Here is a 20,616-nt window from a genome sequence, read left to right on the forward strand (position 1 = left end):
TCCTGGGAGAAAAGCAGCTTTATTACTAAAAACATCCTCTCACACCCCAGGTGATGGGAATTATTCCAGCCACAACCCCTGCACAACCTCTCAGGTGACAAAGCCACTTGTGGAGCTTTAACCAACATCTGCAGGCACAAGTCACTAACTCAGAGCAGTTTTCTGGAAGCAACTGATTTTTACCCTCAATTTCCAAGGCAATCTCTTCTCCAAGCCTGGAAAACTGCTCTCATCTACAGCAATGGCTATTCCCTCTGTCAAATCCAAGCCCAGGCTTCCAAAATCATGGAATTGCATCTATCTCCTCCTCTTCACCCCTCCAAAAAACTCTCCCCAGAAAGCCAGGAACCTCAAACTACATTAAAGGAGGCTTTCTGAGCTATGATTGGCAATCCAACACTATCAGCTTGTCACCTTAAAAGCCATTTCAGATTCCTCAAGTGAGTTTTTAGGCACAGAAGGCAGCAAATTGTTTTGGAGAACCGTTTTTGCATCCATTTTCTCAGAGGAATTACAGGTCAAGTACAGAAGGTCAAAGGAATCAATGATAATAATGTATATTCAATAGCTTTTAAAGGTAAAGGAGCATCAGCTGGACATGGGCATTACCCTAAAATCCAGCCTGGTTCTTTTGAGCACCCCAGTGCCTGGCTGTAACAGAGTATTAAGGATCTCAAGAGAGATTTAAGCCTAAAACCTCACTTGATAATGGTGGCATTAAGTTAAAAAAAAGTCATCTTCACCTAATTTTTTTCCTTGTGGATTTTTAACTTGCTCTAGCCAGGAACAGACACTGATTTTCAAGAAAGGCATGAAGCTGTAATTAACCTGAGCTCTCAGAGGGTTTGCTTTGCTCCCTGAAGGCTCCAATTCACTGCACCACTTGGAAAACACCCAAATCCCCAACTTTGGGTGCAAAAGGAAACTCAATTAATAATGGAGCATCCACCTCCAAGCTGACCTTTCCACTCTGCACAGAAAACACAGATTCCTGGTGCCTCCATAGGTTAGGTAACCTTCCAGTCAGTTAACCCAGGCAGGGCGAGAGCAACTGGAGGATTCAGGAGAGATCTGGAAGAACTTTGTGCAAGTGTTATCAGTTCTCCATCTCCAGAGAATTCCAGAAAAAAAGGGTTTGAACAGCACCCTACTCCCACATGAACCAAAGCAAGTTTGTGGGCACATCTCACAGGCTGATTCCAGCATAATCACCCACTTCCTAAAATACTTCTCTTTTTTTTTTTCCAGAATAAAATGAGAGCAATTACATTGCTGTAACCACATGTTTTAGGTAAATGCACACCGAAATTTCACACATCCCTGCTGAGGCTAAACTGCAAAGTTTGGGCTTTGTTTTGCATAATAAAAGTCATAAAAAACCTATTCCTTCCTAACAAATTATTGCATTTCACAGACAAGAACAACTCCAAGGCTGCAGCCAGCCAGCAGCACCCAAAGCTGTCTCCCACCCTGCTAAAACTGTGAGGCACAATGATTAAATAAATCTGGATGCTTGCTAGGATTTTAAGCTTTTTCTCTGGCTGAGAGAGTCCCTGGCAAGGCTCACAGGAGATTTCTTTACCCCTGGCAGCCACAGGGACACTGTGCCAGCCCAGGAGCCCACTGAGGGGCTGGGGGTGTCCCCAGACCTCATGGTTGGACTGCTGAGGGTTTGCTGCAAAAAATTCATCAACCAGAGGAGGACCCAGAGTTTATCTTGAATACCTTGGTTAGAAAAACTCCTTTATTAAGATTCACAGAGAAGTTGTGGTTGCCTCATCCCTGGAAGTGTCTGGACAGAGCTTGGAGCACCCTGGTCAAGGGGAAGGTGTCCCTGCCCATGGCAGGGGTGGAAGAGATGGTTTTTAGGGTCTCAACTAAATCACTCTAGGTTTAAGCCAAATAATTGGGGTTGGCACAGGCAGATCTTCATGTAGATGGGATTTAGAGAAGTGTCCCCCAATGCCAGACCTTCCACAGGTACCTTAAGAGCCAGGGAAGTGTGGGGTGAAGCTTTTTGGCTCTCCAGCACTCTCTATAAAATACAGATTTTCTGCAGCAATGCCCACCTGCTAGGATGATGTCAATCCATTACCTGAGCTCAAGGGCACAGATTAAACCACAAGCTCCTCTTGGAAAAGCAAAAAAAAAAAAAAAAAAAAGAAATCCAAACCAGAGGTAGAAAGTGCAGAGCAGGTGAGTCACCAAGAGCAGAGCTCTCCCACATCCCTGCACCATTGGCTGACCATAACCTCAGCTGCATCTTCCCAACCCTACTCCAGCCTTTTGTCATGAAGGGCCAGATGAAAACATCAAACTTCCCCTGTCACTTCAGTGATAATTCATAACAGAGCTCCAAGAGCTGATCTGTTGCTGCTGCAAAAAAAAAAAAAACCCTCCAAAACAAAACAAAAAAAAAAAACCCAAAACAAACAACACCCGGGCACTTTTGAATTAATTCCAGTATTGTATTTTGCAGCCAGATTTCTAGGAAATGCTGTGAATAATCCAAGTAATTCAGTGGAGTGTTGTGGGGGTTTTTTGTTTTGTTTTTACAGAACACAGGAGCATGTGGAGTTTCAGTGCTGCAGCAGAACCCTCAGAAATCAGGGATGTTCCTGCTCCTTTTAGTATTTTATTAAAGGCCTCCTGATAATTCCAGAAATAAAAATGTGTGAGAGACCTGTGAGCCATCTCCTGGTGTTCTCCCACAGGTAGCAGCAGTTCATCTCCTGCTGGCAAACTGGGCATCTCATGGGAAAAAACCCATTGTGAAAGGACTTGTTTCACAAAAACATTTAAATTAATCTCCTTCTTAAGAAAACAATTCCAAGACAGATAAAGTCAAATATATTTTTAAAAAATAAAAAAAGAAGAAAAAAGAAAGAAAACTCCCCCAGAACACATACCAAGCTGAACTGCAAACTGAAAAACAAAAACAAGCAGATAAAATATATCCAAACATCCCAAGCCAGACTGGGGCCTTGGGGCCCTTCAACACAACTGTGATTTATTGTGCCAGCAAAACCAATTAATAAGTCAGAGGAGACCAAGCAGTGAGGGATTTGCTCTGGAAGACCAGAAAAAAAAATTAATTTATGCTGCAGGATCTGTTGAGCCAGCTTTAAAACAATGCAACAATTCAGATATCCCCACCACTGCACTGGGATTCCTTCCCTCAGATTTTGCAAGAGGAACCAGAAAACTTCTGGGTTTGTGTCTTATCAGGGAAAGTTCTTGGCTCAGTTAAAAACCTCATCACAATTTGGGCAGAATTTGATCGCTTGCAGGTAATTCCAGTGCTTTTAGAGCTCCACCTCCATGAGGAGGGTGCAGGATGCTCACAAGAGACAATGAGGGGCTTGATGAGTTAATTCTGAGCCCTGATTGCTGAGCTGCATTTTATCAGGACTCCAATTATCCCCAGGTTTGGATTGGGGCTCCACAATCATCTCATTACTCACTCACATTCACCAGAAAGAAAACTCATTTGTCAAAACAACCTTAGAGAAGATTTAAGTGACTTTAACATGCAAGGAGGGGACACCAATTACCACCAGGCCCTGCCAGGTTTGTTTGTGCAAGAGGCTTCTTCCAGAGACTCAAAAAATTGAGTAAAAATATGGATTTTCATCAGCAAGATGGCAGAGGACAACTGTTAAAACTGGCAGTACACATGAGCTGAAAACAGACCATGGCCATCAGATGTTATCAAATCTGCTGCCACCACCCTCAATCAGAAATGTCCAACTGAGTAGGCACAAATTAATTTCTTTTTTTTCTCTTAATATTGCCTGTACAGAACAAACTCCTCACCTGATTTTTTTCCCAGCTGCATTGTAAGTATTTACCTCGTGCAAGGCACTAAAAGCCACAAAAGTTGCTTTCAAGTTCTTCCAAAAATAAGGGAAAACTTGAACTCAAAGCTGATCTCCTTGATGAACTTTCCAGATTTTTAGCTAGTTAGGTTGGGAGATGGTTGGGACCATAACAACCTCTGAATTTCCCAAATAGTCACATATTAATTCACTAGAAAATCCTTCCAGGGCTTTCCCCAGCTCCTCAGTAATTACAAGAGCTACAAATTACTAAACACTTGAAGTTTTTATGGATGTAAACGTCCAGGAGGTTCTTCCAAAGCTCTGCTTTGGTGCTGCAGCCAAGATCATGCTTACTACAGTTCTTTCAACTGAAAATGAGTTTTCAACTTTTAAATTTTAACAGTGCTGAGAACACAAGAAGGGTAAAGAAAAGTTAGCTGGCAAAAGACAGACCCAGGCTCCAAAGAGAGCCTCAGATATGCTCAGAAACAAAAACATCCTAATTACTAAGAATACAGAAAACCATATGTATATGCAAGATCCCAGGAGGAGATAAGCAAAAAAGCTCCACTCTACACAGAGCAAGAATATCAAAAGATGCTGCCCTGCTGAGAAAAGGGAGGAAAATGTCCAAAAACCAGAATTAAAGAGGTTTCTTTTTTTCTTTGCCCTCTTCAGGGGGACTGGGGATTTTTATTGCTTCAGAGGTGGGGCAAGAGCATCTCCTGCCTGGCAGATCCCCACAAGCTCGGTGATTTCATAGCTCCATTTCAAAACAAGCTGTTTTGAAACCCTGTGAAAAGGTAACATCTTTATCTGTGGTTTCCTCCAGCCCTGATGACGTTTTGGGGTGAAGGCTTTGAGAATCTGAGGGCACAGAACCCCTGCAGAGAGATCACCAGAGCAGCACAGCGGGGCGGGAGCGCTCACACCAGCACGCTCTGGGATGTGCTGCCCATACACCCCAAGGCCTCGGCTCAGTCAAGCAGCAGAAGGTGACTCATCACTCCACAGCAGCTGAACTCTTCCAAAAGGTCACTTTGTAATGAGGAGTAAGAGTGGCAGCAGCTCTGAGGGTGAAATAACCAAGAAATGCAGTGTATTTCCAATCACAACACGACGAGGGCCGAGGAGGAACTTGTGAGCAACGTTCCCTCCTTCCCCAAACCACACAAGCACAACAGGAAAGCACCACAGAGCTTCTCAAAGCCCTCAGAGGCAGCTCCAAGATACTGCCTCCTTAAGACAAAGGAGGAAGATGAGTAATAACTCAAATACAGGGCAGAAATGCCCATTGCCATGGCACCAAGTCGACAAAAGAAGAAGCCTCTCTCAGAAGATGCCACAAGAACAAAAAAATATTCAGAGATCTGCTTTGGGGTGTTTTTTTTGTTGTTTGTGGGGATAGTTTGAGGAAGGCAAGACTGAGTCCTGGAAGGGGACAGGTAGAGGCACCTAAGATGTCAGGACAGACAGCTGGGCTGTGACAGAAGGGTTTGGGAAGAAGTAGGGGCTTGTCCTGCCTCCAAAACCAGCAGTGTTTCCCCCCAAGCCCTTACACTGCTCTCAGGCAGATGCTGGGGGCTCAGTCACCTCCCCAGGTCCCAGCCTGGGTCACCCTCTCACATTCCCAGTCCTCAGGAAAGCACCAACCACATCCCAAGAGCCCACAAGCGAGGTGGGGAGGAGGGAAGGAGCAGGGCTACCCCAACGTCACACCCCACATGCCCTCAGAACACCTCCCTGAGGTCAGGCATTATTTTCTGCCCTTCTGCAACTCAACCCAGCCTCCAGAGAACACCTCTGGCTAGAGATGAGAGGACTGGCCTCCAGTTTTGTGCTTTGACTCCCCAAAATTTGTTCTTTGTACGAGAAAGGGAGAGCCAGTGCCAAAGGAAGTACTGTCACCAGTGGCGCTGGATCAGCTGACATCTGGCAGACATTCAACTTCCCCTTCCAGATGTCAACCTAAGGCTTGGCCCCTCCTGGAACAAGAAAGATGAGCCTTGTGACAGCTACAAGCATCTAAGGGCCTAAATAACCAGAGAATTTTAGTCTTTTTTCTCAGCATCTGGAAGTCCTGAATATTTCCAGCACTTCCAAGGGCAGGAAGCCCCAAGCCCTCAGGGACTACTTCCTGAAGAGGCTGGAACTCTCCAGAAGACCTCTCCCTAATACCCTAAATACATACTGGTTTGGGGGAAAACACAGGACAGAGGGTTGGAACAAGATTATCTTTAAGGTCTTTTCCAACCAAAATTATTCCATGATTCTATTTCTCCAAAATCAGCAGAGAAGATGGAACTTCAATACCTCCAAGATCTCAGTCATCTTTGAGGCAGATGATCCAAGTGGAGGCAGATGATCCAAGCTTTCAAATGCCACCATTTCATCTTGCTTCAAAGAAAAAAAAAAATCTTTGCAGTAAAAGATGTGTCTGCCAGAGCCATCCAAGTTTTGCTTGATGCTCTTTGGCAGGATGTCTCCAAAGGGATCCAACACCCACGCATGATCCCCACTCCAGAAAAAGACAAGCAGATACACCTGCCAGGCTGTATGACAGGAAAACATCACAAAAGAACTTGAAAAACAAGGAGCCACCCAGAACAGTCACTGATGACAATGTGGAGTTGATTATTTACTGCCTATCTCAAACATCTACAGGATTTAAAAACACGGAGCCTGCTCCCAGTACTGGATTACACAACCACCACACCAGACTGTTTTCACATCACACTTCAGCTAAATGGATTCTCTATCACCCATGTCACGTTTGCAGCTACCCCTGCAGTGCAGCTCTCCCTCCAATAAGGTGTCTGTGCAAAAAAGTCAAATAATACTTGCCACTCTCTTCAAAGAAGTATCCATTCCTTGACATCGCTGCTGGTGGAGACTCTGGAGAAGACAGAAAAAAAATGAAACATGAGAATCATCAAGATGCTGAATGTCTTCACTTTGCAGCACTAAGCCAATCCCAAAATACTGCAGGCATCAGTTTTTCCTGAGCGTGGTAAATATAACTTTTTGCTTATTGATATTATAGCATTTACCAGAAATTTCCTTTACAGCCACAGGCAGTACTTGGAAAAAAGTGTCAGACATCCTGGGCTGGGACCACAAAAGAGCATGGCTAAAGATCAGGATGACTCCGATCATCTCAGGTATTTATCAAATCAGAACAAGTATGTCAGCAAAAATAAAACTAAACATCTGAAAGGATTTTATAAAAATACAAACCACAACTAAGCCAAGGTTGTACCTTATGCTCTGATAAAAAGAACCAGTTTAATTTAGAAAAAACAACTCAATTTTGATGAAAATGGGAATTCACTTTCCATCCTGCTGCTCCTAATCATTAGGATATCCCCCAAACAGTGTTTGGCACTTGAAGATAAACCCCAGAACCCTCCAGCCTTCCTTGGCCCACTTCCTGAGCTGAGGTCCTGCAGGCAACACCATCTGCACCAACAGGCTCTGGTGAGGAAGCCACAAATGGGAAATGATGCTGAGCAAGAGCAAATCCACCAACACAGCAGCAGCAGGGATGGATCCCCAGCATTTATTAGGGACAGGGGTTTTGCTACTGAGTCAGTTCTGCAATTCACTGCTGGCAAAGCAGCTACTGAACATCTCTTGGTGTGATAACAGGGCACAGGAGCACCTGCTCTCAGGTGTGACCAAAGCCTGGTGCCCAAACCCAGCCTGGCTGCTCTGAAGGCTGACAGAAGGTGACAGCTCAGCCTGCATGGGCACAGGCAGCAGCTCCCCTGGACAGGTGCACAGCCCATTCTACATCAATAACAGAGCTCTTGATTTCAAGCCCTGAGCAAGAATCACCCAAGCAGCCCCTTGGAAACATGGGACTTGATGCTGCCTCTTCACACACTTCTTCCCAGCCAAAATGCAATCAGAAAGAGGAATAGGTTTGCTGTGTCTCTCCCCAGCTCATTAGGCTAATCAAACATTACCTACGCAAGCCTGGGATGAATTTGGGCCAACAAGGAAAGAGGTTTCGCCTGCCTTATTGTTCTACAGATTAGGCTTCCTGCTTTTCCTTTGAGGTATGACACTGTTTCCCAAAGACCCTTTCTCTGCCCCATCACTTCTGGCTCCCAGGTTGCAGGCTCTTTATTCCCTTGTACAGTGTGCCACGTTTTCAGGGCTCACAGTTCCTGCTGGTCCCCCGGGAGCCCTTGCGCACATGACGGATGTAAAGTCACTTGTCACTGACGGCAGCACCTCCCAGCCCTGTCACTTGTCACCACTCAGACCTTCCAGTGCCCACAGGTTCCTGAAGGGATACCCTGATGGCCATGGAAAAAAATAAAAAAATAAAAGAGCCAGCACATAAACCAGAGGGCAATTCCAGTGTCTGGTCCAAGGGAGAAACACAATGTTCCAAAGTTCATCCCAGAACAATGGGCTGGAGGAACAAACGGCACCGAACTGTGGCCAAGGGGCACCCATTACACGAGTCAATTGTTTCCCTCCACCTGGAAGGGAAGGAGAAGATCCATCCAGACTGATTAGCATGTTAATGATCAAAGGAAAGTTTTTAAAGAGGCTCTTATTGTGCAATGATTGCATTTACGTATTTCAGGGAAACAAACAAAATACGCCTCGGCGGCCGGGCGGATTACCCAAGGAACCCACATTCCCAGCAGGATGGTTTATCCATTTCTCACTCCTCTTATGGCTTCTGAGGGAGCCTGAAGCAACATGTTCGTCCTTCACTGGGCAAAATGAGACCCTCTGCTCTTCCTTCAACTGAACACAGCTATTTCTGCGGGTCGATGCTGTCTAATAATCAGGAATTGGTTGGTTTCTTCCTCAGAAATTCCTTCCAGCTGCAGCATCCCAAAGGTTGGCATCACACCTTTATGGGAGACTGGTTTGGTCCCTGCTTGGACCAGGCATGAAAAGGGCAAGGCTAGGGTGTTACAGCAGGCAGTGCCATTTCATTAGGTGCCACTGGTTCCTCTGAGTCACTAATGAACCACAGTCCCCCCGGCAACATGCTCGGGTAATTATGGTGGAGGTGCTGTTTTTTTCAGATGAGTCATAAAACAGAGGTCTTAACCTTGTAATTAAAGATGCAATGGCACGTTTGGGGAAAAAAAAAATTAAAAAAGCCAGGCGTTCATCTTACTATGTCCTGGCAAAAACCCAGCCCTGGTAATTTGTCTTCTCCCAACATAATGCTGTCCCACAGCACCAACCCAATTCAGACTTCCAAACAGCCTTGTTGGCGCCTTTGGAAAAGCTCTTCCATCCCCCACGGAAGGGGCACATTAACATCAGGAACCTGTGCCTGGCGTGCCCAGGAGGTAAAAGGTGATGGGTGTTTATACAAGCCCAGACACGGGCAGGGAGCCATGGGAGCAGCTGAAAGGTCAGGGATTAGCACAAGTGGAGGTGGGAAGGGTAAATTGGGGGCTACAGCATCTGCACCTCTGATGCACTACAGAATTCAACATTCACCTGACATTTTCATACAAAAATTTGGGTTGGGAGGGATTTCTAAAGGTCTACTCCACCTTCCCTGCCATGGGAAGGGATATCTGTAACCAGACCAGGCTGCTCAGCCATCCAGCCTGATCTTGAACATTTCCTGGGATGGGGTATCCACAAAATCTCTGGGCAACCTGCAAAAAATTTATTCCTTATGTCTAAACTAAACCTCTTTTCGTTTAAAGCCATCACCCCTTGTCTTGTCCCAAGAAGCTTTGCTAAAAAGTCTATCCCCACCTTTCCTAAAGGCCCCCTTTAAGCAGTAAAATGTTACAGTAAGTTTTTACCCTAGAACCTTCTGTCCCAGCTCTGGATAAATTAGGAGAAAATGTCTTAAAACGTGTCCTCTAATACAGGACACCTCTTTTCCAGTTTGAACAACCCCAAGTTTTGAACAGAGAAGAACAAATCAGACAGATCTCAGGGACAGCCCAATTAATCTCTTTCCTCCTTACGCCCCAGTCCCTTTCTCCCCATATTCCCCAACCAGCATTCCTTATGCTGAGGGATGCTACCTAAGGACAAGGCCAGCTGGCTCCTGCTGAAGTGCAGGCTGAGGAGCAGCCAGAAAGACAAACACATCAGCAGCTCCACCTGCTCCCCTCTCCTGGCACTTACAGGATTTCACATCCAAGGTCTCGGCTCCTCGGCCGGGTTTTGCTGCGCTGGGTTTGGGTTGCGCAGAGCTGACAGCAAAGCTGAGCCTGCTCTGCTCCAGCAGCCACTGCCTGGCACACACACACCAACCTTGTATTTCCTCTCCCCACCTCACCTCCACTCCTGAAATTAAAATGAGTTCAAGCAAGGGCCAGTTATGAAACACCGCAGTGATCGATGCAATTGCTGGGCTTAGGGAAGCCTGGGCAGGAGTACAAGTCTCCAAATTCATCAGGTATCAACATGATAATGCTCCGGTGTTTGCCTGAAGTTGCAGAAGTGTTTCCATGAAGGATAAATTTTCCTCCAGCCTGCAAAGTGCAGGGGCTCAGGGGTTCCCCCTCCACACACTCTCAGATCCACCAATCCCACACTGTCAGTTCTTTCACTCAGGTTTTCTTTCAAAGGCTCCAACAATTAAAGAAAAAAAAATCCAAGCAAAGAAATTTCAGCAAGACAAATGCTTCCAGAGACAAAGCTGGAAAGCACTACCCCAAGGAGCAAAGATGGAGCACAACAACTCATTCCTGTGCCTCTGAGAGGTCTCAGAGAGGTCCTGCCTCTCTTCAGACTCCTCACCCATCACCTCCAAGGACAAGCAGACTCTCCAACTGTTCTCTCTATCCAAAGGCAGAACAAGGTGCCACCTTCCAGCGTCTACCCAAAAGCACATGGTGCAGCTCTCTTTTGACAATTTAAGCCGTGCTCTTCTTTTCTAAACATTAATTTACTCCAGAAAACAACTTCCCACTGTCACCCCAACCTTATTCCCTGCAGGGATGCCTGTGAGATGAGACTAAATTGGAGAGGCACACGGTGTTACCACTTCTTTCCTTCCTCAAAATGAAAATTTCTGAGCTTCCCGAGTGCTGAATTCAGAGGTGAAGAGCTGAAGTGCTGCAAAAGAGAAAACAAAGCTGCTTTTTCTAGACTCAAGGATGCAGCTGGAGATTTCATGGCTAAGCCATTACCCTTTGAGCTGAGGCAACAGCAGCGACCCCAAGAGCCACCAAGGCAGAGGAATATCAGGGAATCACAGAGGATTTGAGCTGGGAGTTAAAAGACCATCCCACACTCTGCCATGGGCAGGGACACCTTCCACCAGACCTGGATATGACATTTATTTTTTAACTGGCAGCAGAGTCAGGGTTGCTGTTGTTGTTTAAGGTGCTGGGATGGAACAGCTTATCTGCCATGGGAAGCACGAGACAAGAAGTGGGTGTATTTCCTGATTTCTTACATTCTTATCATTTTTACATTTAACAACAAACCCCTGCCATGCCATCCTCCATTATTAAATTCCTGTGCACACTGCATCTCCAACTAATAACCCATTTTGACCCTCTTGTTTTAAAGTTAGCAATAAGTTCCCTTGAGCCTTGCAATACTGGAGGATTATGAATAAAAACACATTCTCGGGATACTTGGGTAACTCAATTACAATGTTCTGGTGCTGGCATCTTCCAAATAAACAGCCCTCTGCAGCACAAGCCTTATACTGAAGTGAAACACAGCTCTGCAAAAGCTTTCTACAAGTACTGCCATAGCCTTTGGCATTTATGGATGGCATTTTTTGGCTTAAATCTCTAAAAATTCTAGTGCCTTGATAGTTAATTGGAGTTTACTTTGAGACAACACCAGTTTGAAAGAGGTACTGGGGAAGACCTTTTTTATTTACAGGTCCTTTAATATTGGCAGTTCTTGGGTAGTCTGTAAACACGGGCAACTTGTACATCTGGAAAATTTAGTTAGCCCAAAGTTCTGATCAAAAAACATCATGTAGCTTCATTATCCTTTACTCAGGGTGTGCTCCAATACCCTAATTTCACAGAATGGTTTGTGCCAGAAGGGTCCTTAAAGACCATCCAGTTCCAACCCCATATTCCAACACTTTCCACCAGACCAGGTTCCTCCAACCCCATCCAACCTGGCCTTGGACACTTCCAGAGATGGGGCAGCCACAGCTTCTTCAACACCCTCAATTTCCATCATTTCTCCTGGATCTCTGAGGACATTTCTCAGATTCATCAGCACATGCAATGTCCTGCCTCAGAGCTGATAAAGCAAAACACATCAGCCTGTGAGTGAGAAGTCACCACAAAAGTCACTTGTTTGTGCTGCAAAAGCCTTGAGACTTTGCCCATTTCCTCCCAGGAAGAATTAGCAATTATTGCACCACACTGAACTGCCCAGTCAGATAACTGGGCAGAAATGGGATGGGTAACTGGAAAGAAATCCACTTCCCAGAAGACATGCAGGACTTGAGCTGTGCAGCAAGGTTTTGGCCACTTCCAGCTGACTCCAGGAGTTCACTGAATGCAAAATGAGGAATGTTACAGTTAAGTTGCACCCCCTCAAACTGATCCAGGGATAATTCCAGCTTGGACAAATTCATGGTCTCATCCAAGGCTTCAAGCTGGTGGAAGATGATGCAGCTTCCCCCATCCAAAGCTCCCCAGTCCTGCTGTTCAATATTAAACTCTTAATAAACTCTTATTCTTTGCTCTCTCCACCCCAACGTCCCAGGACAAGGGATTCCTATACAAGGGATTGGGATCTGCATTCAGGTTTCTGCAATTTGGAGCAAGGGGAGAGTCACAATTTATGTGCTTTAAATACCCAATAACCATTTGATTATTGGGTATTTAAAGCACGTAAATTGTGACTCTGCTTCCCTTCTCCACCCAAAGTCAGCAGAAAGCCAGACTTTGGAGAAAAATCACATACAGAGGAAATAATACCTCAGGGAAAACCTGTAGGAGAGAAGGAATTTTTTAATTATGTGGAGCATTGACTGAAATGGAGTTTAAAAATCTCAGTGTGCAGCAAGAGCTCAACGGGAGGAGGATGAGGAAGCCTCCAACTCCTTTGATAACACAACTGCATCACAGCAGAACAGGACAGGAGCTTGTCAGGCAGCAAATCTGATCACAGCCAAGATGATCAGCTCCAAATACATCAATATTATAGTTTTTCTCCAACACAGCCTCTCTTGTGCTCTTAAAACAAGAGATTCTGGGAATTTTCAAGAAGAACCAAGCAGCACAGGCTCTTGGTGGAGACATTCCCTGCAAATCATTTAAAACCACCCAAGTCAGCAAGAATTAATGGACAGCAGCAAGCAAAAAGCTATTCTGGCTGGAGTTGCCACTTCTCATTTCTATCTACACCTTCAGCAGCTGATTCCTTCCCACAGCTCCACCTAATTCAGCTGGAAAAGGCTGGTGAGAGCACAGCTCCTGCTGGCATAGAAATTGGAATATGCCCCTGTGCTGCTGGTCTGGGCAATCACAACTGACAGACAGGAGGACAAGGGCTGGAGATTTGACTTGTTTTTCTCCATGCCTAGAGAAGTGTGACCAAAAAAAAAAATAAAAGAAAAAAAGAAGAATCACAGCAGTCAGGGTTTCCAAACTGATCACTGTCATTCAAGTGGAAGATCAGTGAGGGATGCTTGGAAAGGAAAGTGCAAAGGTAAATGGTGTCTGATGCTGCCTGTGGCAAGCCCAAACACAGACCCTTCCCTAAAAAGCATGGATAAAGGCAAAGAAAAGCATCAAAGACAAAATTCCAGAGGGGCAAAAAGACCTTTTTTAAGTCATCAAATGGGGAATATCTGCACTGGGAGTCCCAGGGAGTTTTTTCTTGAAGGGCCGAGTCAAGATCAACTAACAGAGTCTTTTTAGGCACAGCTTTGCAGCCTGGCTGTCCTCTGGCAGTGCAGCCACACATCCATCCCCAGCAGAGCCTGAGGGGGATAATCCTCCCTCCCCAAGGCACAGCAGAGCCCTGTCCCTGCCCAGCTCAGTGCCAGGGCTGCAGGGAAGGGCTCTGCAAGGACACAGCCAGATTCCATAGGCAGCAGCTGGGATCCTGCTCCCCCTGGTTCCACCCATCGCAGACAGCAAAATACCCTCCCAACACAGCTCCCAAAACCACCAGGAGAAGAGCAAAGAGTGGGACAATGCCCCACAGGGCAGCTGGTACCCACAGGCAGGGCAGCTCCCCTCTGCCTGCTTCTGCTGCCCCTCACCTTCCTCAGCTCATCCTCCTCCTCCTCCTCATGAGGCTGGGAGGAAAACCACAGCCCCTGAAGGGAAAAAAAAGCCCAGCAGACCTGGAGATCTAACAGAGGCAGCAGAAGGGTGCCTGGCATCACTGAGCAACAAAACAGGAATATTCAAGGCAGATTTTTACCTAAATGGGCTGATTAAAACATTATCTGCATGCAAATATCTACAAGAAATCAACTCAGGAGGTCCTGAAAACAGTGTAGGAGATAACAATGCCCCAGAAACATCTAAATCCACTCTGAAGCTCTTCACCCCAGTAAACTTTTGGAAGATGAAGTGTTGCTCAGAGAGACACTGAGGAGGAAGGTGCTTTTAAAGAGCCCCAATCTGATGACAAATTAGTGCTCCAGCCCAGAGACTCAGACCTGCAGGGACACAGGCTTTGCCCTCCTGATGTATAAACACATCCTCTAGAAAACCTTACAGGAGAGAATGTTTCTGTTAAATAATTCTTCAGAACTCCCTTTATGTGTAACATAAAGGAACCTGAATGCTCCTCTTGCCACAGGGGTGCATCAATGTGTTGCTTATTCCCCTATCCCCTTACCAGAAGTATCCCCAAAGGATTTTCACCATTTCTTTGCTTCCCAGAAGGGTTTCATTCCCCCAGATCCTTGTTTTTAGGACTCAAAACTCTGGATTATCTAAACTTAATATCACACCCCTTGGAAATGTCCCATTTCTGTGATTTTTGGAGAACACAAAGCAGTCCTCTGACATTTCCAGGGCTATCCTGAGTCACTTGGATATAAAGTTTTGCTTCATGGATTTATCTAAACAGTGTCCTCCAGCAGAGTGGGATGACATCCCAGGCAGAAAACAACTCCATGGCTTTGAGGCTCAGCAGGCACTCAAGGCTCAAACCACGGATTATTTGCAAGGAGCTGGGTATTCCACTGAGGATGGAAATGGTGTGGGGAGGTTTTAAGTTATGCCACGGGGCACTGTGGTAAATGAAACCCCAGAACTCATTTTCACAGTGGCTGGCTGGGAAAAATAAAGCATCATATTGAAGGGATAAAGCAGGAAGCATCCTCCTGCCTGCTCCCTGCCAGGCAAACACCCACCCACACACAGGCTCAGGGATCAGACGTGGCTGTTTTCAAACCAAAGCCTTTTCCTCGCTGCATTGAACAATTCCCCTCCTCAGCTTCCTCCAGCTTGCCCACTGCAATAAAACCAGCTAATAAAGAGTCACTGGGTGCAGCAGTGACAGCTCCCACAGACCTCCCCACCCTCCAACCCCAAAAAAAAGAAAAAAGCTGTTTGGATTTAGCAGGAGCACCACGTTCTCCAGGTTGACTCATCACAATTTAGCCCACCCAAACAATTAATATCCGAGGCTGCCTCCCAGAGGTGAGCTGCAAGAGGAAGGCACCCTGCACATCCAGAGTCATGCAGGAGATCCACTCCTCATCCACGGGATTTCTTGGCCAGCATTTCACAAGTGAGCAGGACGATTTCAGCAGCAAGGCATCAACAACATTTGGGATTTGGCTGTTGGACTATTCTAGCTATTCTCCTCCTTTTTGCTTTTTGGGGTTTTTTTTAATTTTTTTTGACAGTTTTTTGGAGGTTTTGTTTTCCTAGGGGGAGGTTTTGTTTTGTTGGACCCTCTAAAAAGTGATTTAACTCTTGCAAGGATTTCTTGCTTAAGCACTACATGGAGAGGAGAGACAGCAAACACCTCCAGAGATGCCACAAGCTGGCAAAGGCCCAAGATCAGGCCAGTTGAGGCTCTTCAGCAGACTTTTCCTGAAACATTTAAATAATTTAGAAAGCATTAACTCTTACTGACAGCTTCTCAGGCAGCTCTTTCCCTTGCAGGGCCCTATCAGAAGCCTCATCACTCTTAATCCAAAAGAAAAAGAGATACTGCAACAGCCCCAAACCCTGGTTAGGGTTGAAAATGGATTTTAAAAGATGCCTGAGATCTTTTTCTCTGCTGAAATGCCTTCTTTGTACAGACAGGTCTTCCAGAGGCCACCACCTGCCACTTATCTGCAGTGGCACTGTGTAAACCATGCAAAAATGGTTAAGAGACAGTCTGACAACATTTTACTGACTTGGGGCTATTCAGAGGGTGGGAGCTGCTCCCTGCAGGGGTTTAAATGTGTAAATACTGCAAAAATTAAGCAGCAGGGAGGAGTAAACTGGTGGGAATAAGCCTTTCTTGGGGGTTGAGTGGAAGAGATGCTGCAGCACCACCAGTCTCACTCTGGAACATCCCTCCCTCCTCCAGGGTACCAGGGTCATGTTTTGGAACAAAGTGAATTTCTAGAAAGTTTTTTTCCCCCTGCTATCTTATCACCAGCAGGAATGAAAACAGCTGCTGAAAAGGCAGCAGTGGCTGAGCCAAGCTTTAACAGCAAAGTTGTTCCTGCATCCCTTCCCACCAGCACCCCCCAAAAAGGCACTGGATGGAACAGATCTAACCCACAGAAAACCAGAAGTTAGGCCAAACCTAAGGTCTGTACTGGAAACAGAGCACTGAACCCAGCCACCTGATCACCAAACACATTTTCAGTTGTGCTTCTCATCGAGACTCAGAAAGAAAAATTTCCCTCTGCCACAAAAAGCAAGAAGAGCCCAAAGGATCCCCAAACGGCCACAGAGCTGCACTCTGCAGCCTCAGAAACAGGGTCTGCAATTCCCACCAGCTTCAGCAGGACAACACAAATCACTCCATGCAGTTTCCCATGTTTGGGAGCCATAAAACAACATCAGTGACAACAACAACACAGGTAGGGGGAGAGGCAGCAGCAGCAGATCCCATTTTCCAGTCCATCATCAATCCAAAATTAAAATGCCCCAGTCCAGTGATGAAATAACTGCAGACTGACAAGCTGAGAGATAATGTTATTCAGTAGGATGTTGTTTATGGTTCCTCTGCAAGGCTTCCACGGCTACAGCACCAGGGATGATGTTTGGGAGCATTTCAGACACACCACATCCATGATTTTGTCTCCACTCAGCACTGCACTTCCCCCAAGTGAAACAGCTCTATGTAAAGCTCACTGACAGGCTGGGAGGATGTTTTGCCATTAATTAAGAGAAAAACCAGAACAGAGAAGCTCTTCAGTGCTCATCTCCCCATGCATACCTTGAAACTAAATTCAAACCCCGACAGCCAGCGCTCTGGTTAATTTAAATGGAATTCAAAAGGCATTCTCCCATCCTTAAACACAGAGACACCCAGCACAGGCAATAGATACCATCACTAAGCACAGCAAAGCCCATAGGAAATACATCAAGCACTGCCTTACTTTAGTGAATTAAATAATTCAAGAGCTGGCAGAGCTGCTTTTTCAGATTTCCTGACCAAATGCATCACCCAGCAACAGCAGCGCTTCGGTCTGGGAGGGGTTTTAAGACCACAACTTACCTGCACTACTTCTCCAAGAGACAGAGATGCCTCTGCTCCCCTCAGGGCTGCTCCCCCCAGGCAGCAGCACTTGTCCCCAAAGGCCACTCGCTCAGGTGGCCGAGGCAGAGCCGGCTCCTGCTTTTTCACTGGCTCCAACATGAATCCATCCAGAGCATCTTTGTCCCTCACTTCCAATTGGCGAGCGGCGGATGGGTGGAGTGAGAGCGCGACCCATTAGCTCCCAGATGGACACCTCCAGCCCAGCTCTGCCAAACCCACACCTGGGCAGCACCTCTGCACATGCCACCACTGCCCCGAACGAGGATTTGGGATGTCTCCTCCTGCAGCCACCCGGATCCCAGCACCTCTCAGAGCTGTTTGCCTCCAAGAGCAGAAACAGAGTAGTTAAAGCGACCCAGCGCTCCGGAGAGTTTTGCTGGATGCAGGATGGAGAAAGCTCCTGTGCCTCCTTAAAAAAGAAAAAAAAGCTCTGTGCCAGCCAGAGCTGAAGTGAGAAGATGCTGTACCTTACAGAGAGAAGTACAGGGAAAGCCAGAGGATGAAAAAAAAAAAAAGGAGGAGGGGGGAGAAAAAAAACCTGCTGCTGAGAGGGAGATAGAGCAAATTCCTTAAAGATACAGCTGCCCTGCCTGCCGGGCTCTGGTGCTTCATCCAGCTCAGCTGCATGGCAGCAGCAGTGCAAGGGTTAATGCATGCATGCAGTGGAATGAGAAACAGGGCAGCAAGTCTGAGCTCCAGCAGCAAGTTGCAGAAATTAGAGCTGAAAGACCTCACCTCATCCGAGGGGACTTAAATCCCAGCCTGTGTGCCCAGCACTGGACCGTGAGGTGCCTAAAAAGCTTTGGAGGGAAGATGCCACATCCTCTCCTCCTGCTCCAGCCTATTCTACACTGCTTCACTTTCCTTACAATTCCAGATCTTCAGCACAATAAGCCAAGTCTCCCCCAGAGACTTAACCCTCAGAGGAATGGTCTAAGCTGGCCAAACAAACAAACAAGAACAAAACAACAACAACAACAACAAACCTCCCCAAAGCAACATCAACTCAGAAAAGGCAGAACCCTACAAGAATAAGACAGAAATAAACAGCAAATTATCCAAATGCTGGCAAGGCTGGGTCACTCCCCTACTACAGCAACTCTGACAATCCCTGTGAGTTCAGTAAAATAATTCCCAGTGATGATATTTACCAGGAGGCAGCAAGCACTTCCCAGAGCACAGCAAGGGGAGGCAGCACCTGGCTGGGGAAGGGGCATCCCTTTAGCAGCCACAAGCCCCCATCCCCGGGCCCTGCCCCAGGCTGCTTTCCTCTGCACAGAACCACAGGCAAAGCGTGTTTTTAAACACCTCCCACGCCTTTTCTCTGCTGAGATTGCTCAGCCAGTCTCCTCCATTTTTTATTTTTTTTTTCCTCCCCTTGCCAGGCCACCTGACGAGCTTTTCCAGGTAAGGCACATCACAGACTGGCAATAAGATGCTAAGGAGGTAGAGCGTGGTTCAGAAAGTGTTTGAGGGTGGAAGAGACCCCTGGAGGTCTCCAGTCCCACTCCTTGCTCCACCTTTAAAGAGAAATCAGGGCAATACAACACCAGACATCTTCCCCAAAGAAAGTTTTATAAGAAGCTGAGACTCCCCTCTTTAGGATCGACACTTAGAGAGTTCAGCCCCTAAACCAGCAGGATTCACCAAGCTCCCCATACGACATTAAAGCAAGATTTGAACCAAGCTGGAATTTTTAAGGTAACTCCTCGTAGTGAGACAAACCTGCAGAGAGCATCTTCAAACCTTCCTGTATCCCCACACCTGATACCTTCACTAACAGTTCAGAGGATACCTGACAGCATCACAACCCCAGAGGTGAACCGAGCCCGCCGAGCCTCCAGCAGGTATTTCAGGTTTCACACAGTGCCGGATCCATTTCAGCAAGTGAACAAGCTCAGGAAACAAAAGACTGCCTCAGATCAGTTTCTATTTTTAATTTTTTTCCATGCTGAGGTTGTTTATCAGCTCTCCCTGGGTATAGCAGGGACCAGAGCTGCTCCTTGGTGGAGATGCCAAACTGTGGGACCAGGACACCATCACCACAACCACACCAAGTCCCACCTGTGCTGCTCCCATCTCCAAACCCTCCTCAAACCCCACCTGGGCTGCACTGCTGCCCCGTCCCAACCCTTCCAAACCCTGGGCACGCACCATCCACCGGCCTGCTCCACCTCTGCTGCACCAAACGCTGCGGCCACGGGGCCAAATCCTGGGAAGAGCCAGCACTGGCCCCAAACTGGCCGTAGGGAGAGCGCAGGAAGGTGAGCCGGGGGTAGCAGAAGGACGCCGGCTCCATCAGCACGGAGAAGAGAGGAGAGCCAGGTACGAAGCAAACCGCGTCTCCCTTCGCCTCCTGCAGCGTGTACTGTTGGGACATGCAGTCTCAGAGCCTTCTCCCAGAGAAGTTCCTTTTTTCCCCAAAGGATTTAGTGCAAAAATAATAATAATAATAAAAAAAAAAAAGAGTAATAAAAGAAAGCCCAAAGACGGCGGAGCAGCCCCGCTGCTGCTGTCAGAGCCCAGCAGAGCACACTGGCAAGGCAGCGTCTCCAGGCTGTATTTAAACGCCCCTCTCAGAAAGCAGAGATGCAGCACAGGAAGAGACAAATTCCAGCTCTGCGTCGGGCTGATAAGCCAGGTTTATAATATTCAAGAAGTATTGGCATTACTACAGTTCCTCCCCCCACCCCAACCTCCTCCCGCAACGAATATCTTGTGCAGGAGCTTGTTGTGCACAATAAGCAAAAAAAAAAAAAAAAAAAAAAAAGAAAAAAAAAGAGCCCAATCCCTAAAAAAAAAAAAAAACTAGAAAAATCAGCCTGTTCCGGTGGGAACAGCCAACACGTTGAATAAAACAAACACACGCGTGTTAAGCCCTGGGGACGCAATTAGGCTCGGAGCAGGGGGAAGAGGCGTTTCGCTCCTGGAAAAGGAGAATAAACCTGGTGCCTCACACCTCATCCCGTGGGGTGGCTCATCCCAGGGGGGCACTGCAGGGTGCCAGCACCTGCCCCAACACCAGGACAGGAGGAAGGTCACCTCATCCTCCTCCCAAGTTGCTCTGTCCTCCTAATTTCCACTCCTGAGCCCCTCTCAGTGGGTAACACCCAGCAACAACTCCACC

The 20,616-nt window shown here is 46.8% G+C and overlaps 1 protein-coding gene across 3 annotated transcripts in view; it reads right to left on the reverse strand.

Moving 5' to 3' along the window:
- The window catches only part of SLC4A11 (solute carrier family 4 member 11), a 94,235-nt gene extending 74,292 nt beyond the window's left edge, over positions 1-19,943 (reverse strand). Inside the window, exons 1-2 of one of the 3 annotated variants that reach the window (XM_036382481.2) lie at positions 19,644-19,943; positions 6,666-6,716 (exon numbers count right to left, since the gene is read on the reverse strand). In XM_036382481.2, coding sequence (XP_036238374.1) covers positions 6,666-6,716; positions 19,644-19,869 — 277 coding nt within the window. In that variant the 5' untranslated portion in view covers positions 19,870-19,943. Of the gene's footprint in view, positions 1-6,665; positions 6,717-17,447; positions 17,925-18,640; positions 18,675-19,643 lie in introns of those variants that run through there. The other 2 variants (XM_036382483.2, XM_036382482.1) reach the window with 2 other exon arrangements.
- Positions 19,944-20,616: the final 673 nt, after the last annotated feature.

The sequence above is a fragment of the Molothrus ater genome, chromosome 4 (assembly GCF_012460135.2).
Source record: "Molothrus ater isolate BHLD 08-10-18 breed brown headed cowbird chromosome 4, BPBGC_Mater_1.1, whole genome shotgun sequence".
Classification (NCBI taxonomy): Eukaryota; Metazoa; Chordata; class Aves; order Passeriformes; family Icteridae; genus Molothrus; species Molothrus ater.